A 24,962-nucleotide genomic window follows, 5' to 3' on the forward strand; every position below is an offset into this window, starting at 1 on the left:
AGGGGCCGGGCGAGTGTCCCGAGCGCGCGCGGAAGGCAGAGGGCAGGAAGTCGCGCTTCTGCAGCGAGGGTGGCGGCCGCGCCGCGCCGCGCCGGGCGGACGGGACGGGCCTGCCTTATTTATGTGTCCCCGTGTCGCCTTCTTCCCCGAAGACTTCAGGGAGCGTCTCGCAGCTGCGTTTCCCGCGTGGAGGCCCGGCAGGGCTGGATGTCTGAACATGATTATCCACTAATATCCAAACTTTCCTTTTTTTAACCCAAAGAATATCGGTGATTTTTGTCCACTGCGAGAAGAACCCGGGACCCTTGAAATGCAGCAAAGCCTTTATTTATAAACAGGCCTGAGGTGTGACATGCAAGCGCCCCCTGCCCATTGAGTTTTCTATCCTATGGATATCGGTCTGGAGAGCTGAAGGAGACGAAGTGGGAGAGCAGTGCCGTCTGCCCTGGGTCCCGCGGCCTCCTTCCTTTCAATGCCCAGTTTCCTCTGGGACTGCTGGCCTTCCCTGGAGCTCAGAGCGGTCCTGTGTGCCATGGGCTGTATTCAGAGCATCGGGGGCAAAGGCAGAATCTTCCGGGAAGGCATCACGGTGATTGACGTGAAAGCCTCCATCGACCCCGTCCCCACCAGCATCGACGAGTCCTCCAGCGTGGTGCTCCGCTACCGGACACCCCACTTCCGTGCCTCGGCCCAGGTGGTCATGCCGCCCATCCCCAGGAAGGAGACCTGGGTAGTGGGCTGGATCCAGGCGTGCAGCCACATGGAGTTCTACAACCAGTACGGGGAGCAGGGCATGTGAGTACTGTTCAGGAGCAAGCTTGGGGGGGCTGCTTGGGTGTGGAGCTTGATGGTCTGGGGTGAGGGGTCAGGACCTCACCAGGGGCAGAGGGGGGCTTTAGGCATGTCCGGAAGGGGCCTCTGAGTCCTCCTTGGCCACGTGACCTCCTAGAGGGCTTGCGTGTTGCCTCAGATTGGGCTCGTGGCTCTTGGATCCTCTTCCTCCCCTGCCCCCCTGAGGTTGCCGAGAAAGCAGAGGAGCCCTGGCTGGGTAGCTCGGGGGTTAGAGAGTCGTCCTGATACGCCGAGGTTGTGGGTCTGATTCCCGCAACCAGTGAATGCATAAATAATTGGAACAACCAATTGATTTCTCTCTCTCTTCCTTCCTCTCTCTCTCTCTCTTTAAAATCAACCAACCAATCAATCAAAAGCAGAGGGAATTCCATCAGGCGCCTCTTTGACAAAGCAAGCATGCTGTCCGGATCAGCAGAGGCCACGGCTGGGCCCCAGGCTCCGGCCCTGCGAGCCCACGTGGCGGACGCTCAGGGAAGGAACTGGGCGCCCTGGAGCCGCCTGAGTTATCTGCCCAGAGCCGTGTGGCTGGGTCGGAACTGGTCTCGGGTCTTCAGACGCGCCTCGGCTTTGGGGGGGAGGGTGCTTTGCTGTTACCTGTGGTGTGTTTGAGAGGACGGCCGGTTTTAGAGACCAGGTTTGCTTCGTGGGGTCGCATTTTTTCTCTCCAAGGCGGGAGGCCACTTAAGTGGACATCAATTTCAGGCCCCAGCGGGGCCCTGACAGCTGAGAGGAGCCCTCTGGCCTCTCTCTCCAGCCTGACCTCCAGGATAACGGAAATCTCAGGGCAGGACCCTGAGCCCTGGGCTGCTTTTCTGGCATGTTCCCTGGTCCCAGGTGGCCATCCTGCGAGTGGATGAGCAGTGGTGGACTTCCCCTGAAGAGCCAGCCTCAGGCAGGGCGGGACAATAGCCGTTTCCGGGGCACGGGGGCCTCTCCGAGGGAGCTGCCCGGCCACTCTCCCGCAGCCCCTCTCTCAGCGTCCATTCTGTGCAGCACCCGGGTCTGCAGTGAGGACGAGACGCCCAGGAGCAGGACTTTGGGCTGTTTAGGAACATCCTGGGCCGCCTGAGATTAGAGGGGGGTCTGGAGGGCATGGGGATGGGGGGGACACCAAATGCTACGGCTGCTCCACCACTGACTGAGTTATAAGGGAAACGGGAACACAGTCCAACTTAGACGAGGGCGTAACCGCGATCGCCCGATGAGGCCTATCTAGACGGACACTCACGATCCTCCGCCAACCTGTTTCCACGCCCAAGCCCTTTAATTCCCGAAAGCGGCCCTTAATCCAGGCTGGGGGCCGACTTCCCATTCCAGAGGGAACGTGAGCCTCAGCTATTTGGTGTGAACCTTTCCTAAGAAGCCGTAAGCTCGAAGCCTTCGGGGCTTTGCGAGGCATCCGGGCAACTGGAGGACGGAAGGGGTTCCAGGGCCTCAGGCCAGGCTCTGGGGTCGGGTAGGCAGGGGCCCTTCAGCACAGGGAGGGCGCGGGCGCCGGGAGGGAGAAAGGGGTGTGATGTGATGAGGTGAATGTGATGTGGGGCGCGAGGGCACAGGCCTGGCTCGGAGCCTCAGCCTTCCCATCTGTGCACAGGGTTTCCAGTCCTCCAGGCCTTGCCCTCTGTGCGGCGGCTCTGGCGACGCCCAGGCACTGGCTGGAGGCAGGCCCGAGCCTGGAGACCCGAGACGACCTTTCTCTTCCTGTGCCAGTCCTTGCCTCCTGGGTGGGGAGCCCAGGGCGCACCTCAGCTGCAGTCACCCAGCCCTGGGCGGCCGTCCAGGCTCTGCCGCTCTCCAGGGTGTGACCTGCGCCACTCTGACCATTGGTTTCTTCCTCTGCAAACGGGGGCGTCCTAGCCCTTGCGCCATGGCTCATTGTGAGAATGATGGGAGACGCTTGTCAAGCAGTCGGCGGCACGCCAAGCGCCCGGCACAATACTCAAGGCGAGCGGCCCTCGCTGTGATGGTAATTGGGGTGATTTTCTGATGGGGAGGCAGCGACCGCATCTGTAATGAGTTGAAAATCGTGGCTGAGATCAGAATGCCGACCGACATGGGTAACTCTTGCAGCGAGTTTTCTCCCCGGCCCCGGCTTCCTCTTCTGACACAGGGCAACTCCCCGACTTCTACAAGTTTTGAAATAGTTGTGAGCGACTGGCGTTTCCAAAGGGCTGACGGCCGGCTTCCTGGCTGTCTACCTGCTTCCCTGGGTCTGTCCCCTCCCCTTGGGACCCCTCTGTTGGTCAGGACCCTCTGTGTCGGCGTCCCACCCTCCTGGGCTCCTGATCCCGGGTGGAGGGGCCCAGTCCCAGAGAGGGGCAGAGTTTAAGGCTCCCTGGGAGGGTCGTGTCCTTCATGGGCTCAGACCCTGGGGTCGGAACGACTGACCAGTGGTGACGCCGGGGCTTGAGGGTCAGTGCTGTCACTGGCCGCTGTGAGGGTTCGAGAGAGGACAGGGGTAGGTGAGGGTTCGTGAGATGGTTCGTGTAGGTGACGCCCCGGGGCTGAAATGCTGAGTTGGAAGCTGCTCGACTTACTATTAATCAACAAAATCGTTTTAAGAATCACCGAACAGGCGGCTGTTCTGAGCCGGAGCCACTGGGAACGGGAAGGGCTAGCTTAGAGGAGGCCTGAGTGTGTGACGCAAACACCCTTCCCATCCATCTCCCCGACCCCCAGCCACTCTTCATGTCTTTAAGCCCCGCGACATGAGAGTGAGGAGGGAGGAGCCGGCGGGCTGCCCAGGGGCCTCCCGCTGCCCAGAACTGCGCCCTGGCTTCGCCGGGACCAGAGGCTGTGCTGTGTGTCGTAGGACGTGGTCCAGAGCCCCTGGTTTCCACCTGCTCGATGACAGCAGCCCCCCAAAGCCCTGTTGTGACAACCAAAAGTGTCTCCAGACACGGCCGGCTGTCCCTGGGAGGGGTGGGAAGCCACCGCTGGTTGAGAACCACCGGACGAGACCCAGACAATTTGAATCATTCAAATGAAACCCACGCACTGGGCTTCAGTGGCCCGAGGTGGGCCCATTACACATGCCTTGTACTCAAAATATTAATTCCAAATACTTAACCAAAACCTATTAATATCCCCAAACATTATCCCTGCTAGAGATTAATCTCTAATCCAGGGGAACTTTTTAGAATGATAATCTGGGTCTGAAATATTTGAAGGGGGACAATAATGTGACTCCCACAGACAGCCATACAATGCTGAGCTTCTCCGAGCCAGCTTGAAAGGATGCTATATGGTTCTGGGTCCAACCCACATTGCTTTCAAAGCCTCCCTCTCCCCCCTCCACCCCAAACTGTTGGAGACACCTGCCTCCACAGCCCCGTCCCCCGCAATTCCTCAACCGCCACCTGTCAGCTGGCACAGTCTTCTGAGTGACAAGTCACAGTTTCTCGCCTGAGTGGGAGACGCTTCACATTGTCCCCAGTTTGCCCCTCTCTGGAGCCCCCACGGGAATCTGGCCCACGGCTATGCCAAGGGCCTGGTTCAGTTCTGGCTCTGGGTTCTGCCAAAGGGCAGACCTGGGGGGAGGGGAGGAGAGCAGCAGGGCGTGGGCCCAGCTCCGCCATTCACTGGTGCTGAGACCTTGGGCCCGTCTCTCAACCTTTCTGAGCCTCACCGTTCCCATCTGTGAAGTGGGGACAACAGGCCTTCCCTCACGCAGGGTGGTGAGGGTTACGTGAGGGCAGGCATCGCGAGCACCTAGCACAGCACCTGGTGGTCAGAAGGCTGGATCCGTGGTAGCTGTCAATGTCATAACTGCTGGTGATTAATTATTAATGAGCAACGCCGGCAGCGTCAGCATAAAGATGGCTATATTGTGTTGTCGCTGGGCTGCCTCCTCTCGGGGTTGGGTTTCACGCACCCGTCTACAGTGTGAGCGCCCTGGACGATGAGATGTGTGAGGGTCTTTCCAGCCAGAAGGTGGAGCGGCACGGGCTGCCTCAGGGTGAGCTGGTAGGAAGGGCTGGGCAGGTTGGAGGGGCCTGCGGCCTGGGGCTGGGGCGCTGGAGCGCTGGAGCTGCTGGCGTGCAGCGGGGCCTGCTCCCACTCCTCTCTGTTACTTTCCAAGGACCTCATCTGAGGAGGAGGAACCAGCCCGAGGCCTGAAGGCACTGCCCAAGGAAGCCTGGGACAGGCCGAGGAACGGCCGGTGACCACATGGCCTCTTCCTGCAGCCGGGCCTGAGCCAGGGGCCCCGCACAGAACAATCGAGGATGCTGCTTCCTCTCTGCGACCGGAAGGTGGCCTCCCCCGGCTGCTGGGCCTGGCCAAGGGCGGGCGGCGTGGGTGGGAGAGGGAAGTCCTCGTTTCCAGGCTTTGGGGTGGGCGGAAGTGGCGGGGGACTGCCCGGCCAAAGGGAACTCCCCCGGACTGGCTCTAGCCGAGGGATCCCCCAACCCTCACCACCGAGTGCCCCAAACAAAGGCGCCATGATCAGGGAAATAAATTAAACACACGTCCATGTTTTTGCGGATCGGATCTGGGTAAAATGAAAAAGATCAGTAAGTGGACTATGGTGGCTCCCACGAGGGAAACCGATCAGATTCTAGATGGCATTGGAAATAAGCTGTAAAAGACTCAGGGAGACATTTTTCATTAAAAAGACGTCGTGACAATGGGAACGTAGACTGTGTCTGTGTGTGTGTGTGTGTGTGTGTGTGTGTGTAAGGTCTAGAACAGCGGTTCTCAACCTGGGGGTCGCGACCCCTTTGGGAGTTGAACGACCCTTTCACAGGGGTCGCCTAAGACCATCAGAAAACACATATATAATTACATATTGTTTTTGTGATTCATCACTATGCTTTGATTATGTTCAATTTGTAACAATGAAAATACATCCTGCATATCAGATATTCACATGACGATTCATAACAGTAGCAACATTTACAGTGATGAAGTAGCAACGAAAATAATGTTTATGGTTGGGGGTCACCACAACATGAGGAACTGTATTAAGGGGTCGCGGCATGAGGAAGGTGGAGAACCGCTGGTCTAGAAGGATGTTTACCGGCGGGTAACCTACCTCGGGGAGGCGGGCGGCGCGGAAGAGACGCTTTCGTTTCTCACTTTGTGCACTTCTCTGCGGCTGGCGCTAAAAAAAAAAGCACAGCTTTTACGACTAAGAACTGAAGTTAAACAGGCAGCATTGGTCTATTCCTTCCTGTTAGGCCCAGGGCCGGCGTGGCCTGGGTGGAGAGGGGCGCAGGGCAGCGTGGGGCTAGTGTTTGGGGACCCAGGGCAGGTGGGGAGAGGGGGGCACTGCAGCCCCTCCCCCAGAGAGCAGGCGTCCGTGACCCGTTTGGTGGGGGGCCAGCCTGGTGGGTGCCCACCCGCCTGGGGCAGAAGTCAGGGAACCGGGGTCCCACTCTGGCTTCAGGGTGGCTTTTGGGCCTCAGTTTCTGTAAAATTGCAAAAATTTGCAGAATTTGAACTTTTTGCAAATTGTCAAAACTGTTTTCTTGAGGACGAGGCGAGACCATCCCTGGGTGCCCCAAGCCAGGGCCCGGAAACCAGCCGGCAGGAGCCTCGGTCCTCCCGTGACTGTTTCTCAGTGCCCAGCGGGCGCCGTGAGACTAGTGTCAGCTTAGTGTCACTTGAATTTAAAGCAGCACATTTATTTTAATATATATGAGAAAAAACATATCGATATGTATTTAGCATCTCTGTTATTTCAAAGGTATTTCTTAGGAAAAGTTTAGTTGAGTTTTTTAAAAAATGATTGATTTGAAGGAAAACAGTGCAGGACGTGTGTGCACAGGACCCCAGTGAAGAGACAGGAAGTCGGCTCACTGCTGAGGCCGAGGGGGCTGGGTCCGCAGTCAGAGTCCCGTCCACACCCAGGGGGAGGGGCCCCCAGGGGTGCGTCAGGCCCAAGCCCAGGCCCGGGCTCACCACCCTGCCTGGCTGGGTCTGCAGGAGCCAGGGCTGTGCCCCCGTGGTCCCAGGAGGGCCTCCCCCGCACACCCTGGGCCTCGGGCCTCCCTGGTTTCCTCTGCCCTCTACTGAGAGGCCTTGCACTGGGCCTGCTGGGACGGGTGGCTGGGCCTGGAGCCACAGGGTGACCGTCCCAGCCCTTGTGGCCTCAGCAGCCTCAACCCCTTCTCCAGCTCCAGGGACGGTCCTGCTGTAACCCCTTCAGACCCGCGTTCTCAGTCAGACGTGCTGCTCAGAGCTGTGTGTGCGTGCACACATATGTGCATGTGTGTGTATACACGTGCACGTGTGTGGACATCTCTGTGTCTGTTTCTGTATGTGTATGTCTGTGTTTCTCTATGTGTCTCTGTGTGCATGTCTGTGTGCGTGTGTTGAGCGAGGGTCCGTTGGAGGCCAGTTGCTCAGGCTGTGGGTCCTGGCCCAGCGCCTCCCTGGTTATGTGACCTTGGGCCAGGCCTCCAACATCTCCAAGTGTCCCCTATGAAAGGCGCCCCGCAACCCCGGCCCAGGCTGAGGTGAAGCCCAGGACGGGAGAACGTACGTAGGGTGCCCAGTACGTAGGGTGGCCAACGTGCTGCTGCTGTGGGGACGCCCCGGTGGGACTGGCACTGCCAGCCGCAGCGCTCAGGCGAGGGGCGCACCAGCAGCGCAGCTTCGGGTGAGGGTCCCGTGGGCTCCGCCCTGCCCACAGGCACTGGTCCAGGCTCCAGCGTAGATCCGAGGTCTGGCCCTGCCTCCCGAGATCCTCAACAATGATCACGTGATTATTTCATCACCCGCGAGTGTGCCAGGAAGCAGCAGCAGGAGCACCGCTTGGCATCGGCCTCGTGGGAGGGCGAGGGTGGGCTTCCCGGGGACTCCAGAGCTGAGCCAGGAGCACGGGGAGGCCCGGCGCTGCTCCGGGGGAGGCCCTGTGGGGCGGGGCGGGCCCATTAGAGGAACTGAGAGTGGTTAGAGGGTCTGCAGCCTGGGGAGGGCGAGTGTGTGTGTGTGTGTGTGTGTGTGTGTGTTGTGCCCACACATGTGTGTGCATGGGACCTGGGCTTCAATGATATCGGCTTTAAGGGTCATGGGGAGTCATGGCAGGTTTGACAGGGTCGGAGGGAGGGATGGTGCGATTAGTGCAGCGGTTCTCAACCTGTGGGTCGCGACCCCTTTGGCGGTCGAACGACCCTTTCACAGGGGTCGCCTAAGACCATCCTGCATATCAGATATTTACATGACGATTCATAACAGTAGCAACATTACAGTTATGAAGTAGCAACGAAAATCATTTTATGGTTAGGTCACAACGTGAGGAACTGTATTTAAAGGGCCAGAAGGTTGAGAACCACTGGATTAGTGTGTTTTTAAAAGATCACTCAGGCTTCTGCAGGGGGTGAGAGGGGAGGCTGGGAGGCCCTGGGGCTGCTGGCTGGGGTGAAGTCAGGGAGAAGGGGGGACTGTCACAAGGCAGGGGGGGAGAGTCAGGAATGGTGGGGCTGGCTGGGGGGCATGGGGCCCCCACCATCTCTGTGGACCAGGGCGGCACCCTGAACATTTCTCTCCCAGCTTGTGGCCAGCGTCAGTGACGGGTGCTCTGCAAACTCTCGTTGAGTGGGTGCTGGTGGGGACTGCAGACGGAGCTGGGTGTGGAGGGAAGCCGAGGGGTCCCTTTCTGACGTGATATTGGGGGGCCCAGAAGGCGGCTGAGGTCTGGCGCCAAGCCTGGACTCCCTGCTGTCCTTTGCCTTCCTACACCTGCAAGGACCCAGCACAGCCGGGGTCTGGAGAGAAGGTGGTGGGGCAGGTGGACCGAGGCCTGTGGACCTGGGGCAGGAGCAGGCGTGTTCCCACCTCCAAGCAGATCCGTCGGTTGCACACTTGTGCACAGGCCTGGTGCTGGGAGCCTTGCTTACTCACCCCTTTTGGTGGCATCTGCGAGTCAGACACTGTATTGCTCAGTGTGTGCAGGGCCGGGGTCCGAGCCCCCACTCCGCCCTGTGGGCAAAGCACTGAAGGTCGGCCTCGACGCCCAAGGTCATTCCAGAACCAGCAGGAAATCTCAGAGGAGGCCCAACTGCGTGGAATCCACTCCTTGCAGAGCACGTGGAGTCTGAAACCACAAGTGAGGTCAAATCAGGGCCGGCCGAGCCTAAGAGCCCACACCTCCCTCCAGCGGTCCCAGAAGTCCCCACGAATTGCTGTTTGCTGTGACCCAGGTAATAGACATCAACGCATGTGGTCACCCCCAGACCGTGCAAGGTGGGCGGGGCTGTCCACAGTGGGCCGATGGTGACCCCCAACTCAGAGATTTGTGACTTGATCTGCGCCGGACTGAGACCAGACCCAGGCCTGGCCTGTGGCCCCCAGAAGCCGTGCCCTTAACCCCCCTCCCTCCCACCTCCTCGATGGGCACTCCGGCCGCGGGACCAGGCCGGGCCATGCTGGCTGGCGATGACTCGGAAACAGATGCCTTGGCCCTGGTTCTGAGTAAGAGCCCACGAGACACGCTGTCTGCCAGCTCATGAGGACCGTCCCGTCTGGCTGAGCAGGGGCTTGAGCCTTTGGGGGCTGGGGCAGGAAAGGCATTTTGGAATTTGGGGTCAGAGGCAGAGAGGGAGGCCGTGGTGATACTGGGAAGTTCCCACTCCCCAAACAAGCCAGCTCAGGAAGTGAAAGGGGGCCAAGGAAGCGCCAAGTTCCTTTTGCAAGTTTGCTTTCTGCCTTCTACAATGTTTCTGCAAGCGCACGTAACCGCCGGGAGCGGACGGAGCGGGTGCCTTCGAAGCGGGCCTCCGCCGCAGCGGGCGGGGCTGGGAGGGCAGAGCGGCGAGATCGTGGGGACCCGTGGGCACGTGAGAAATGTGAGGTGGTTTGAGCTGCTGCCCAGGCTCCCTCTGAGAGATGAACTCAAGGCCCTGGGCAGGAGACGGCTACCCAGGCAGGTGCCATCCTAATGTGTGACTTTCAGTAAAATAAACAGGAGGCAGATGGAGAAAACCAAAAGTTAGCAAAGTCACGTCGGTGATCATTCCTCTGATAGTGTCCCCAACTTTGCTAAGTGCCAACGTTGCATGATGTGTTTCCATGGAGGAATGCATTTATTTACTGTGATGCGATACACATAAAAGTTCCATCTGGGCCATTTTTAACTCAGTGGCCTTAAGCACATGCACAGGGCTGCGCACTCATCTCCAGCGCTTTCACCCCAAGCGGGAACTCTGTCCCCATTAAACACGAACCCTCAGCCCCCGGTGACCATCCTGCTTCCTGTCCCTGTGAACTGACTCCTCCGGGGACCCCGTGTGTATGGAATCACACAGTGTCTGTCCTATGTCCGCTTACTCCCCAGCATCATGTCCTCAGGGCTCCTCCGTGTTGTAGCAGGTGTCAGAATTTCTCTCCTTTTACAGCTGAATGATGCTCCATCGTGTGGATGGACAGGTTTGTCCATCACCTGACCCTGGGCACTGGCTGTTCCCGCCTCTGGGCTGCCGTGAATGCTGCTGCTGCAAGCAGGAACGCTCGGGCAAGGCAGGGGTCCCCAGGGCACCTGTGGCGAGTGCGGGTGTGCAGCACTCTGAGTGCCAAGCGTCCTGGGCTGGCATCACAGGGGCCCGGGCGGAACCAGCCCTGGACCACGCCAGGCTGCCCAGGTCCGAGTGCCACTGCTTAGCCCGGTCACCTTGGGACAAGCCCGGGCCCGGCTGCGCGCTCCTCACCTGTGCAGTGGGGCACGTGACTGCTGATCGTCCCTAAGGGGGGCTCCCGACACTGCTGTGTCCTCGGAGCAGCTTGGACGGGCTGAGCGTTGTTATAGCAACAATAGTGACGGCAGTGGTGCTGGCAGCGACCAGCTACGGGCATTTACTTTGTGCTCTGTCCTGGGCTGGCACATTCTTGTCTTCCTCAGTGACCCCAGCAGGGACATGTGTCTGCACGGGGTCTCCCACCAGGGAGGGGGCAGCTGAGACTGGCAGCAAGGCCTGTGGGGTTCCAGAGTCTGAGCTCTGGGCACCCCGGCTGCCTGTTCCCGCCCCAGGAAGGCTAAGCCCCTAGGCCTCTAGCAGCAAAAGCCCAGTGCGGGCTGCTGGGCAGCAAAGCGCGGTTGCCTCCCAGAGGCGGGGCTGAGCGCACTGAGACGGGCTGGTTAGGCTTTCTTGTTTCTACTGCTCCAGGGACTGGCCAGCGATCCCGGCTGCATGGTGCTTCCTCTTCTAGGCAGGCATGAGCAGAAAGGAAGGGGGGGTGGGGGGAAGGGGCACCTGGGTCCCTGGAAGCCTCAGGTGCTTGCTGTGGCCTGGGGGAGGGCCTGGGAGCCCAGACTCCCATGAGGGAGAGGAGACACGGAGGTGAGAGGCCAGCCCCTAAGCCAGCGGTTCTCAACCTGTGGGTCGCGACCCCTTTGGCGGTCGAACGACCCTTTCACAGGGGTCGCCTAAGACCATCCTGCATGTCAGATATTTACAATGACGATTCATAACAGTAGCAACATTACAGTTATGAAGTAGCAACGAAAATAATTTTATGGTTGGGTCACAACATGAGGAACTGTATTTAAAGGGCCAGAAGGTTGAGAACCACTGCCCTAAGCAGAGGGCCCTGGGTGCTGGTTCTATACCCAAGACCTGTGCTAGGAGGAGGGGCCGGAAGCTCCCCCTTTCACGGGTGTGGGCACTGAAGCTCAGGGGGCAGGCATTGCCCAGGTCATGCACTGGTCAATGGAGGGGCCAGGATTCATCCCAGATGTGCTAACCCCGTGGCCACTGGGCTCTGAAGTGTGGCCTTTAAAGCAAGAGAAAGTCATGGACCCGAGGGGCGGGCAGCCGGCGTCTGCTGCAGGCCCCCTGACGCGCTAAGGGGCCCAGCCTCTCGGGGCCTCTGCCTCTGCCTCAGCCACGGTCCCACGTGGCTGTCCCAACAGCAGCTGGCACAGCGGGCAGGGCTCTCCTTCCTGTTCCCCATCCCCTCGGGCTGGGCAGCCAGGGCTTCCCGCAGCCCCGCTGGGAGCCAGCGGGACGGCAGTGGTTTCAGGGGGAGACCGATTCGAGACGATGCAAGAGAACAGGGTGGGTTTTGAGGGGGGTGATGCTGGGGGAGCCTGTTCGCCGCCGTGATGTCAGATGTCTCTTTACTGTCTGGCCCCCCGGGAGTGAGCCCCCGGGCAGGGGCGGCAGGCGGCCTGTGGGCGGCCGGCTGAGCACACTGCCTTCCCGTCCGCAGGTCCAGCTGGGAGCTCCCGGACCTGCTGGAGGGCAAGATCCAGGCCATCAGTGACTCGGACGGGGTGAACTACCCCTGGTACGGCAACACCACGGAGACGTGCACCATCGTGGGCCCCACCAAGAGGGACTCCAAGTTCATCATCAGCATGAACGACAACTTCTACCCCAGCGTCACGTGGGCCGTGCCCGTCAGCGAGAGCAACGTGGCCAGGCTGACCAACATCTACCGGGACCAGAGCTTCACCACGTGGCTGGTGGCCACCAACACCTCGACCAACGACATGATCATCCTGCAGACGCTGCACTGGCGCATGCAGCTCAGCATCGAGGTGAACCCCAGCCGGCCCCTGGGCCAGCGCGCCCGCCTGCGGGAGCCCATCGCGCAGGACCAGCCCAAGATCCTGAGCAGGAACGAGCCCATCCCGCCCAGCGCCCTGGTCAAGCCCAATGCCAACGACGCTCAGGTCCTCATGTGGCGGCCCAAGTACGGGCAGCCGCTGGTGGTGATCCCGCCCAAGCACCGGTAGCAGCGGCCGGGGCGCCGCCAGCTCCGACTCCAGCCATGAGACCGCTCCAGCAGCCCCACGAGGACGCCCAGCATCCAGCAAAATACAACCGTTCTACCTTGTCCCGCGGGGTCTCACTGTGCGCACGCCCGATGGCCTCTGCCCTCTCTGATGAGCCGCTGCCTCGCGGGGAGGGGGAGACCAAGGGGGACAGAGTAAGATGAACCCCAGGAGCGCCCTCCTGTCACTGGGGTTCCCTCTCCTCTCCTTTCCTCAGTTTCATTCACCTGCAGCAGACGCCCCACACAACTGCTTTCAGTCCTTTTTCTTTAGACGCCTCTCTAGGAGGTGCGGGCGGGAGGAGGGGGAGCTGATGAGTGACAGGCCCGCTCTTACTGACCGTGGGTGCCGGGCTCTCCCACGCGCCCCCCCCCCGCCCTCCCTCACGCGGCCTTATGTAGACTTGCTTTGCCAAACTTTTGCCTTAAGCTGAATTGAAAGGAAAACCACCGAAACGGATCTAAAGCAGGACCTCTCTTCCACTGGACTTTCATCTCCTGCCGGGGGGGTTGGGGAGGGGTTGGGTCCGGAGGAGAGAGACTCCCTGAGCCCCTCCCCCCGGGCATCCTGGGACAGGGGCAGGGACACAGACCTAAAACCAGCGGCTTATTCTTGTGTTTCAGCAGCAACAAAACCACAGACAGACGCTGCCTAAAGAGCCCCAGGGGGAACCCCCACCTCCCCTGTGCCCCCGTCCCCATCCAGGTGGCTCTGCCAGGGCTGCCCTCTCCTCTCTTCCCCGCAGCCTTGCCTTGCTCGTGGGTCGTGGAGAGAGGGAGGGTCCTGGGAGCTGCAGGTGGAGCCCTGGGCATTTCCGCCCTCTGTGCCCAGCACCATCGCCCCCCCCCCCCGGGGGTCTGCCCCCACATCTCACTCAGTGCGCCTTTTCCTTCCCGTCTCAAATGCGGGGGGCGGGGGGCAGCCACGTGGGCCCAGGTTTAGCTCTAGTTGGCAGGTAAGAGGAAAGGCACCCCTTGCCCTCCAGGCTCCTTCTCAGGGGACAACTGAACACAGCGCTGGAGGGGGCCACGGAGGGAGCACAAGGCTTGCTGGGCCCGCAGCCTGTCCTAGGAAGTAAACCAGGGCCCAGGGTTGAGCGGCAGCGGAGCGCAGTGGAGGCTGGTCTGGGACAGTGTGCCAGCCTTTGAGGGCCACCTCCCCTCGGCCTGGGCACCGGGAGTCCCAGGACTCGGTCCCCAGGGACACCACGTTTTCTTAGCGATGTCTGCCTTGAAGGCTGCTTGCAGGAGCTGTGGGGGGTGCCCCGCTGAAGCCCCTTCCTCCAAGCTTGCCAAGCCCACAGCTCCATCACCCAGGCCCCGCATTCAAACTAGTAATAATCAAGCACAGAAAACCATCAGATGAGAAAAATGATCATTTCTGCACACGAGCCACTTGTAGGAGCCCCAGTGACCACACAGGAGGCGTCGGTCACCTAGTCCTTGCTCCCCCGTTACCCACGTGACAGTGTATTTATTCAGGGGTGCTCACCGTCCATCCAGTCCCTCGCCCGAGCCCCGCTCCTGACAGGCGCGCAGCTATCCTGGGACAACTGGATTGCAAACCGCTTGGTGCTTGGGGAGCCTTCCCCGGAGCTGCTGGTTCCCCTGGGGGGGTGTGAGCCCTGCCTCGAGGTGAGGGCGGGGAGCGCTGGGTCCCAGCTCCCCGAGGGGTGGGACGGGAGGGACCGGGGTGCCGCCTGGCCTCCTGGTGGAGGGCCCTTCTCTGCACTCAGGTCTTTCTTGTACTACAACGGAGAATGGGCCCGGGCGGGGTTCTGACTGGGGTAGAGGGTGGAGATGGATAGAACAGCAGGGAGGTCTGAGCTGTTTGGGGGTAGAATCCCAACTCGGACTTGAGAAGGGGAGCAAGCCTGTCGGATGGGGTCAGCGCCTTCCCGTGGAGGGCAGGCCGGGCTCCCCTGCCTCTGCCTGGGCCCCTGCATGTCTGGCTCCCGCTCACCCACTCCCACCCCTCCCTGCCATCTGGCCTTGCCGAAGACCCTGAGAGGCCACAGGGCCGGCCAAGGACGCCCCCCCTCCTGTCGGGAGCACAGGCCGGGCTTCTGGCCGGGTCCCCAGTCCCCTTGTGTCCCCCCGTATGGACACTGGCCCAGCAATAAGGACCGTGGAGACTACTGTGAAGCAAACCAGTGCCCTTACCAGGAGGCACAGACTCTTGAAGAAAATGTAAAACGAATCTTTAAAAAAAACAAAAACATTCACAAAGAGAAATAAAGTGTAATTTTAAAGTAGGGCTGGCCAGGGTCTGGGTGTTTCTGAAGTGGCGGTTCATTGTGGGGTTGCCGGTGCCGTAATTCGGGGGCACCTGTGGGGCTTGTGCTCAGGGCCAGGGGGACCCTGGGAGGGGCAGGCCACTCGATGCCACCGCTGCCATCCCGGACCTCGGTCCTCACCAGCGTCCTGGCTGGTCCCTGTGAGGAGGAGGGGGGCAGGCTTGGGGGCAGCTTGGCTTGTTGGCAAACAGTAGAATCCCACATGAACGGGGTGAGTGTACAGACCTGCAGACCTGTCTTCCTAAGGAGGGAGCTGCTGGGCCACGGGATCCAGAAGGTGGCTCTGCCCGGCCCTCAGCCAGCAGTAGATGTGGGGTGTGTGTGTGTGTGTGTGATGGGGGGTGGGGGGCTGCACGGACGCTGAGCCCTGCAGTTCATCCTGTCTTCTAACCAGACTTTCTTATGAAAGGGCAGAGGCGGGGGGCTTGGGGTCCTGGAGTGGGGATGGGCCTGAGGGGGGCCATGGACTGGAGCCGTTGGTGAGTCTGGGTGAGACACCGAGCCCTGCTGAGCCCTGCTGAGCCCCACCTCATGGGACACAGGCTCTCTGAGCAGCCTGCTCCTAGCTGGTGGGGCCAGAACACCCCGCTGTTGGTGTCCAGGTGTTAACTCAGAGTCCTCACGACCACCCAGGGTTACCAGGATCCCCATTTCAAAGATGAGGAGACTGAGGGAGAGCGAAGGGGAGAAGCTGCCCAAGGCTGTGCCTGTGGGAAGAGTAGGTCCAGGATTGGAACCCAGGCCCCAAAGCCCAGACACTGTGGTGCATTCGTTGGGTGCTCAGTCCCAGTGACTGTTACAGGCAGGCCCCAGGCCTTTGGCTCGCTCCCTCCTGGGCTCCCGGGGCAGGAAATGCCTTTCTCCCCCCACCTGCCCCCGGGTGTAGTCAGTTCTTGCCCACAGTGAGCTGGGCGCATTCCCTCTGAGGAAGGGCTGCCCGGCCACTGCAGGCCATAGGCTCGCCCGCCGGGCACTGCCCATTCACTGGGCATCGGGGATCGGGTTTCTCCTCTGGGTCCCACCCTGCAGGAGCCCAGCGGCATCCTGCCTCCTGCCTCCTGGTCGGAGCCACGGCAGCAGGAAATTGCATAACAGGCTTCGCTGGCCGCTTTCCGCCCAGAAGGCTCATGGGTGGTGCAGTCACTGTTGGAGTTTGGCTTTCGGTTGTGGAGTCGGCTCCTGAGCTCTGCCCGCGAGAGAGCGTGGGGTGTGTGTGTACATGCATGAGTGTGAGCAGGGAACGGGTGCAAGCCCAGCCGACGGCGGGAGAAGCTGAGCTGGGTCCCAGCGGGACAAAGCCCCAGAGGCGCGGGCACCCCACCTTCTAGCAGCCACAAAGCTGAGCAAGGGCACCAGGACGGCAGCTGCACATGGGGTGACATTTGGGCGGGAGGGGCCTGTGCAGGGAGGGGTTGCGAGTAAAGTGGATTCCGAGTGGCCTTTCCTCACGGTGGAAGCCCTCCAGCCTCTCAGGCTGATAGCAGGTTAAATTTAGAAATCCCAGACTGGGACGAAACAGACACCAGACCCAGCCAGCTGTCGCAGGAGCCGGGACCTGGGAGAGCCTGCTGTCCGGGCGGGGCCGCCCGCCTGCCCCGGGACGTCTGGGAGAAGCAGGTGCCCCGGGAGCCAGCCACAGCCTGCCTTCCGAACGGAGTGCCGGCGCGGCCCTGTCGGGTCACCATCCAGCACATCTCGTGGTGCGTTGCCCCTTTTACAGACCAGGAAACGGAATCTCAGGAAGGGTCAGAGGACTTGCTAAAGGTCACGCAGCTGGGAAGCTGCAGAGCTGGGCTGGTTTCCAACAGCCCTCGTGTGTCCGCTCGGTCACTGCTTTTTCTGAGACCACCCGGCCCTTCCACACCCCGATTCTCCAGCTAACTGCGGGGCAGAGGGCCCAGAGTGACGCTGAAGAGGCGCACAGCCCGCTGGCACTGGCCGATGGGAACTACTAGATGCCAGCACACACACCCCAGCAAATGAGCTCCATCCCTGAGCCTGTGCCCGAGAGGCAGACTCACACGACTGACACGGGTCCTGGCGCAGCCGCCCGCTCCGCCCAGGCAGGGCCTGCCCCCTTGTCCCTGGGAGTGAGACGCAGACAGGGTCAGTTCCTCCACTGGCTTGGCCTTGATTCATAGTTATGGTCCCTTTCAAATCCAACAGACAAAGGGCGGCACGCGGGGTGTTTACTGCGAGTGGCGCGGTGAGCGGCCCGTGCTATTCTTGGCGGCCTCTTGACTTGTGGAGTGAGGCCCGCTGGCCGCCTGACCTCGCACGCCTGTTTCCCAACCCGAAGCCAGGACACGCACACCTGGCCCGTCCGCCTGTTGGACTTGGAGAAATATAGGGGTTGTGCTCGGCGTTAACCACACACGGGCTGCCTGAGAGTGAGGGCGCTGGGCTGGCGTTTATATCGGACTAGACTTCTCAGTTAGGCCTAACGCCACCGCGACGTCCAGACAACAGGACTTGCTTATCCATGACTCTCAGCATCAACAAACAGATCTAGATGAATGTAGTACCATTCCCCCTTTTTATAGAAATGAAACTGGGGCTCAGAGAGGTTAAGTGACTGGCCTGAGATCACACAGTGAGGACGGGACCCAAACCAAGGCACATCCATGGTCTTAACCAATAAACAATTTCTTCCCCTTTTTGGGTCTCAGTTCCTTTCTATATATACTAATATATTTCTTTATTGATTTCAGAGAGGAAGGGAGAGGAAGAGAGAAACATCAATGATGAGAGAGAATCATTTATCGGCTGCCTCCTGCACGCCCCCCACTGGGGATCGAGCCCACAACCCGGGCCTGTGCCCTTGGCCAGAATCAAACCTGGGACCCTTCAGTCCACAGGCTGACGCTCCATCCACTGAGCTAAACCGGCGAGGGCTCCTTTCTATATTTAAGGAGGAAATCAAACAAGATAACCTTCAGCCCGAAAACGCTGGGCTTCTTTAATCCCCGCCCGGGCCCGCTTTGCCTCCCTGAACACACAGCTCACAGCCAACACACGTGGTGAGGAAAGGGCCTGGATGCACTGTGCGTGGCTGGGACAGCCGGCCCCCGGCCCCCAGGAGAAGGCACGAGGTGCATGCCGTGCTGCCAGGGGGCTGGCGTGGGGGCAAGTGCTTCTGGACAGTGACACTGGCCCCACCATCTGTGACGCTGGCCACCACTCAGCAGAGTCCGAGCACCACTTGGCTTGAATGTCTCGGGGACGATGTTTATTCGTTTCCAGAACGGCTCAACGTGAAAAAGAAGTCCCTATAGACAAGCGTCAGGGCTCAGCCAGGTCAGCTGCCTGGAGCCTGAGTCCAGGCCGGGAATCGGCTCAGAGCAATTGTTGCCATTTGAGAAAGAGAGGCGCTCCCTCTGGGCCCGGGCAGGAGGGCCTGGGGGAGGAACCCAGGCTGCACCCTCAAATTACCACATGCAGAACCTTGTGACATAATTTTAAGTTTCATTTACCTTCGCAGGGGCAAATGCCTGTTCCCTAAAACACAGAGAATGAAACTGAAAAGCTAACATCCAAGACTTGAGGATCCTAAATGCTCTGACAATATTGGCGGGTGACAAGCTGCTCCATCCGCTCACACAGCCCCTTCTGTCAGCTGCAGCCAGTGACTCAAAACCCAGCATGCGGCCCTTCCTGCTCCCCACTGGGCACCCCTCGGCCAGCTGGAGAGCTGGGGGATGGCAAGACAGGCAGGGGGAGTGAGCATGCGTGGCTGTTCTTGCCTGCAGGGAGAAACCTGCCGGCAGGCCAGGGGGCAAGGGGTCCTCTCCCTGCGCTAGCCCTGCCCGAGGGCGTCGCTCCTGGGGGAGGGGGTATCCGGGTCCTGAGTGAGTGCTGCTGGGTGAAAACACTGTGGGCGTGGACTCAGGGCAGGGGCACTGGGGCTTGTCCGCTCGAGCCAGGGAAGCCACCTGTGAGCTGGCCGTGCCTGTGCCAGGCACTCTCCCGCGCCCTGCGCATACCTGCCCCGAGCTGTGGCGTTGGCCGTTTTAGCTCGGGCCACGGGGCACCTGTTCCAGCTGGTAAGTGGTGGAGGATAGCCTCGTCCCTGGGTCTGTGTCCAGTTTGTGCTCATCACCCACTGTGAGCCACGGACAGCTGCTCCGGCTGCAAGCTAGCGCCTCCCTGGGCTGGTGAGAACCAGAGGCCACTGCCGGAGGTCTGGGCCAGCCTGGGGCCTGGCTCTGACGCTGGCCTTGCTGTGGCCCTGGTGTGATGGGCTGGCTCCATGCCCTTGAACCTTCTGTAAAAGCCCTGCCCCCACCCCTTCATCATCTCCTGTTTGGGTCTGGCTTTTTTTTTTTTTTTAATCTTCCACCGCACTAACTGGTTTGGCTCAGCGGATAGAGCATCAGCCTGCTGACTGAAGGGTCCCGGGTTCGATTCTGATCAAGGGCACAGGCGGGGTTGCTGGCTCAATCCCCAGTGGGGGGGCGTGCAGGAGGCAGCACATCAATGATTCTCTCTCATCATTGATGTTTCTCTCCCTTTCCCTTCCTTCCTGAAATCAATAAAAATATATATTTTAAAAAAAATCTTCTACCAAGGAGTGAGGATATATTTCCCATTGATTATTAGAGAGAGTGAAGGGAGGGGCGTGGGGGAGAGAGAGACATGGATGTGAGAGACATTGATCAATTGCCTCCCACATGCACCCAGATTAGGGGTGGGGATTGAACCTGCAACCCAGATATGTGCGCTTGACTGGGAATCGAACCCATGACCCTCCTGTGCCCAGGCCGACACTAACCACTGAGAAACTCCGGCCAGGGCGGGGGTCTGGGTAGTCATTCTAGGGGGGCATCTATCCCACAGGTCCTGCCTCTTGCTGTCCTGGCGCCACCAGGGCTGAGAGACAAGGCTGACGTGGTGCCTGCCCTCATGGAGCTGACTGTCTGGGGGGAGGGGCAGATCAGACAAACAAATCAAACAACCAGTCACACACATAAGAGGCGGGAGAACGGACTGGAGCTGCTGGAGCCGAGCAGGGCAGGCAGCTCAGGGGGGCGGTGGGCAAGGGAGTGATCTACACTGACTGCAGGATGAGCAGGGGCGCGTGCGGGGCACTGGGCCGAGGCCAGACAGGCCACTGGAGGAGCAGAGCAAGTGCCCAGGGACTGGAGAGTACGGCGAGAGGGGGCAGGTGAGGCAGGGGGACCGCACGTGACCCGCAGGCCATGGTGAGGATTCCCAGGTGGACGGCCCAGCCTAGGCACGGCTGTCACAGCCTCGGAGGGTTGGGAAGCACTTCTGCTTCTGATCCGGCCACAAGGAGACGGCGGACAGTGCTGGAGGGACAAGCGAGGGGAGCTGGGCACCACTGCAGCGTGCTGCCGGCCCCGCCTGCCGCCCCTCCCCCACGGAGGCCCTTTCTTCGCAGCTGGCGGTCCAGGGCTGACAACAATGTGGAGAATCTCCGGCCAGGGCTGCGGAATGGACGGGGTTCTATTTATAAGCAGAGTGGGGCTGAACAATGGCGCAGTGGGTCTGACCTCCTGTGGGACTGGAAAACCTCAAGCCAGACCCCGGAAGAGAGCAGAGGAAGGAGGGGATTAGACGGCCGAGGGCGTGCAGCCAGCTGCTTCCTCCAGACCCTATCCCCTCACCGGAAAGCTGGCAGGCCCATCTGTGTGTGGGGCGTGCCCACCCCACGTCGCTACACAGACTCAGCCGCTGCCCCTCCCTCCTGGGGTTGCGGTTTAGACAGACGATGACCACGTACAAGGCTGGAGCCAAAAACTACACGATGGGCGGAACGTTTGCTGTGGTCCGAGTCCACAGTCAGCTCACTTTCACGGGGTGGACAGGACAGCTGTGTGGTGAGGGCTCAGCAGGGTCCCGGGTGCCAGTGGCCCGGTATTTCTTCTAAGACGAATGATGACCTTGGGGAAGGCGGGGTGGCCGGCCTAGCAGAGGGCAGGGTGTGGCACAGCCCGGGCTCCCTCTGGCTCCACCACTACCTGGCTTGAGACTCGGTAAACCGCTCATTCTCTCAGCCTCCCGTGCTCACGGAAGATGTGGGTTATGGCATCTCGCTCGTAGGTCGAATGTGAAAATGTCCGAGAGCACTTAGGATGGACAGTAACTGTCACGAAGGATCACCCAGTGAACCGCCACTATTGTAATCGAGCACGCGGGCTCGGGGTGCGACCACGGCCGCCACTGAAGTCAGCCCCCAGATCCGCAGATTCCCAACTGAGGCTCAAAAACACGGCTGACCCGTACACGGCTGAACTGCGTGGGCCACTGGACTCCGCGTGTGAGTGGGCCCGCGCAGTTCACACCCGCGCTGCCCCAGGGTGGATGGCACAGGGAGGGATGTGCTAGACACAGCCTGCGGGAGGAAGCGGTGCTTCTGCCCAGCGACAAGCCGTTCCCGAGGAACCTGGTGCCAGCAGGACGGTTCCAAGGTCAGAATGATTTGGAAATGGCAGCGACTTCCCTTCACTGATTGACAAAGCACACATGAATATTAAAGACTCTAAGGAGTCTTCAGTAAAGAGCTATTAATTCTTGTTCTGTCCGTTCTTTCCTCAACTTGTGTGAGACCAGGGAGCCCATTCGTTCTGGCTCAGAATAAACTCCCGTAGGAAACACTGAAGCCAGCCAGGGTTAGGGCTAAAACCACCTCAGGCCAACTGCTCTGTCCACACGTGAGCGATGAAGGAACAACCAGGGCGAGGAAGGAGGGAGAGCAGCGCCTCTGCTCTCCGTGCAACAGGAACGAGGGGTGTAAGAACCAGCAGATGCCGACAGCACCAGTCAGGTGTCCGTGGGGAACTGTGGACGGGAGCCCACGAGCAGACAAACCTGGGGTTGGGGGGAGGACTGGGAGCCAGGCTGGCGGACACAGGGTCACTCCTCCCCCCACAGGACTGTCCCGAGGGACGGAGGCTGGCCAGGGTGGGGACACTTCCCAGGAGGCCTGCAGAGCTGTCTGAAGGGCAGGAGGGGACAGCCACCTGTGCTTCACCTATGTTCTTGAGCAGGTGCCCAAGGGCAGCTGAAGTGAAACTCTGTGTCCCACTTAAGTTTCAGGAAGGTCCCTTCCCTGGGTTAGTGGCAAAATAATTATGTCCATGGGTGTCCGACTCTCAGAATCGGGGGATGGAGTCAGTGACTGTGGTCAAGGCCTCACAGTGTGACCCTGGACCATCTGCACCAGAATCACCTGCAAAGCTGGTCACACACACAGATTTGAGGGCCCCACCCAGTGTCGCTGAATCAGAACCCCAGACGTGAGCGCTCCTGCGTCATCGCTGCGGCCAGGGCTGACCCCTCACCACGGGCTCTGTGTTGGACAAGGGGCCCACCACCAGGGGGAAGATGCCCCCAAGGCTGTTTGCCCCAGATGCAGGGCAAGGTCCCGTAAAGCGTGAACCCACGCACATGGGGCCAGATGCTCACCTTGCCCACCCTCACCCCCACCCTCACCCTGCCCGGCTGTGCTCCAGTCTCCATCTCACCCCGAGGGAAAAGCCCTCACAGGAGGAGGCCCAGTGCCTGGTTCTGTCTCAGAGCTACTGAGGGGTAGGATCTGCGGCAGCTGCATGTCCTTCCCGGAAGGCCTGACCTGAAACGCCTCTGGAGAAAGCAGAACTGAAGGCATGCAGCAGGCCAATCCCAGCGGGCTGGGCCAGGCCAAGGGAACCGCCGCAGGTGCATCGGCACGAAGGGGACATGACCACGCCCATGTGTCATGTGGGCTCTTCCTGTGCCTGGGAAACCCGACTCCTGGCCTCTGTCCTGCCATCAGAGGCACCGATTATGAACACACAACGTTTACATCTAGAAAAGCCAAGCAAAACCACCAGCTCCTTAAGCCGCCACCCCCTTTCCTTCCTGCCTTTCCCGAGTTACTCAAGAGACATAGCGAAGCCAACTGTGACTGCGGCCCTGAGCAGCTGTGGTCCCTTCTCCTTACTGGGGCCCAGCCCCAACTCACCCCAGCCCTGCCCACCCCCTCAGGGAAAGGCTCCTCCCGGGCAGGCTGGAGCCGCAGCGCATTCCCGGCCCACACCCAGAAGCTTGGGTTTCAGGGGCTGCAGGCTGGCTGCGCTCTGAGATGACCCCTGCCACCTACTAGTGTAATCGACCCCAAAAAAGGAGCGGAGAGGGCTCCCACGCCAGCACCGCATTCCCCGCCGACGGTGCGTGCTGGGCGTTATCGGCCGCGCACAGCTGATACGGCCTGTGGAGCACTGCCACATGCCACCTCGATGGAGGATTAAGGCAGAGAATTTGAGGTCAAGGGTTTAAGCCGAACCAGCTTCTATTTATAAAAAAGCGCCTCCGGGGGAGACAGACAGGCAGGAGACTGGCTCGGCCTGCGTGTCGGTCGACAGGACGACACACCGAGGCAGAAGGCACCAGTCACAGTGCTCCCTTTCAAGCGCGGCCTCATCATGAGCTGCCCATCAAAATTCAAGTCCCTTTGTCTCAGGACAGCTCCTGTGTAGACTAGGGAGCTCCACGTGGAGGAACAGCCCGTGCCTGGCTGTGCGCGTCCCAGGCACTGCCCCCTGCTCCGTGGCTGCAGGGCCTCGTGAGAACAGGTGGGGGCAGGCTCTTCAGTTCCACACGGACCGAAAGGGCACGCGCTAAACTCCGGAGGTCACGCTCTTTGAATGAGGCAGATGCCCTAGGTCAGTGATGGCGAACCTATGACACGCGAACTCATTTTTTTGGTTGATTTTTCTTTGTTAAATGGCATTTAAATATATAAAATAAATATCAAAAATATAAGTCTTTGTTTTACTATGATTGCAAATATAAAAAAATTTCTATATGTGACACGGCACCAGAGTTAAGTTAGGGTTTTTCAAAATGCTGACACGCCGAGCTCAAAAGGTTCGCCATCACTGCCCTAGGTGATGGCAGTGGGGACAGACCCCCACAGAGCAGGCTGCGTCCCCCGGGGCCCTGGGCGCACCGCACTCCTCTGCGGGCGGGAACAGCCTGCACTCGGCGCCCAGTGCCGTCGTGGGGTCAGACCCCACAGCAGAGCAGGACCAGCAGCCAGGCTGCGCTCACGGGCCTCGGTGAGCCTCACCTTCCCCAACGTGAACCGTTAGTAAAACATTTCAGCATTTTAGTTTCCCAGCGTGTAAGATGAACAACTGTCCTTTCCAATGCTCCCTGCTAACAACCACAGATGAAGCGCGGCATGTTCTGGGCGGACAGATAACAGGATCCCACACCTACTTTGCTGTGAGGGGGCCCTTGTCAGCCACCGCAATATCGCCGCCTAAGAAAGGAAATAGCCCAGACCTGAGACCCCGCCCGACAGGCACTGTGGAGACTGAAGGTCGGACCTCTGGGCTGGCCTTGCCAACACTCTGCTGTGACACCAGGAAGTAGCACGTCTCCTTGACCCCGGGCCGCGCAGGGTCACCGCCCTGTGGTTAACAGTGGGCCAGTGTGTGGACCAATGTCACCGTCACTTACGGAGATAAAGGCTGTCTTCTCAATCACCCGCCTGCCTCTCCTCCGGAGCAGAAGACATCAGCTGTGGACACACGGCGCTAAGGGCCAATGAGATGAGCTGGGCCTGCTCCAAGGACAGCCCCGCGGGCATCAGCACCACTGGTCTGTTCCAGGTTTGCCTCCCGGCTACCTAACCTCTAAGGGGCTACGACCTCTTCTGAAACTCTGCTGGCGCCTGCGTGAGTTTCTCCCCGCCACCCAAAAAGCTGGCACCGAGGGTCCCGATACCCAACAGCAAAAAGGACACAAGAGGATACGAGTTATTGCCTTGGAAGGTGACAAGCGGCCATCAGTCTCTTTCCTGTGCGGAGCCCTGGGTCTGAGCAGACGGGGAGACTGGCTGACACCCGTGCTTGTCCTTGAAGACGTCCTGCTGGCCAAGGGAAGGTGCACCAGCTTCTCAGAGCCACAGAAACAAGGAGACCTCTGTCCTTGGCTGTGACCTGAAAAACCCACTTACAGCCCAGTGGGTATGGCTCAGTGGCTGAGCATCAACTTATGAACCAGGAGGTAACAGCACATGCCCAGGTTGTGGGCTCGATCCCCAGTGGGGGGCGTGCAAGAGGCAGCCGATCAATGATTCTCTCT

At 60.1% G+C, this 24,962-nt stretch overlaps 1 protein-coding gene and 1 long non-coding RNA gene across 2 annotated transcripts; one reads left to right on the forward strand and one right to left on the reverse strand.

The window, feature by feature from the left end:
• On the forward strand, window positions 1-14,197 carry FAM78A (family with sequence similarity 78 member A). The gene is made up of 2 exons (XM_006105807.3): window positions 1-795; window positions 12,004-14,197. Exons 1-2 carry the CDS (start codon window positions 473-475, stop codon window positions 12,530-12,532), a joined length of 852 nt encoding a protein of 283 aa, XP_006105869.1. The 5' UTR covers window positions 1-472; the 3' UTR covers window positions 12,533-14,197.
• On the reverse strand, window positions 2,811-24,943 carry LOC106694945. The gene is made up of 5 exons (XR_001346018.2): window positions 24,632-24,943; window positions 24,336-24,396; window positions 8,701-8,893; window positions 5,888-5,956; window positions 2,811-2,859 (listed from the first exon to the last, which is right to left on the reverse strand). It is a non-coding gene; the product is annotated as an uncharacterized LOC106694945 (long non-coding RNA).
• Window positions 24,944-24,962: the final 19 nt, after the last annotated feature.

Source organism: Myotis lucifugus, unplaced genomic scaffold, assembly GCF_000147115.1.
Source record: "Myotis lucifugus unplaced genomic scaffold, Myoluc2.0 scaffold_726, whole genome shotgun sequence".
In the NCBI taxonomy this organism is placed as follows: Eukaryota; Metazoa; Chordata; class Mammalia; order Chiroptera; family Vespertilionidae; genus Myotis; species Myotis lucifugus.

Bases quoted from the DNA above. Each gene is read 5' to 3' on its own strand.
- FAM78A (XM_006105807.3), top strand. From the start codon at position 473: ATGCCCAGTTTCCTCTGGGACTGCTGGCCTTCCCTGGAGCTCAGAGCG. The intron at 796-12,003 runs GTGAGTACTGTT...TCCCGTCCGCAG, and splicing joins CAGTACGGGGAGCAGGGCAT to GTCCAGCTGGGAGCTCCCGG.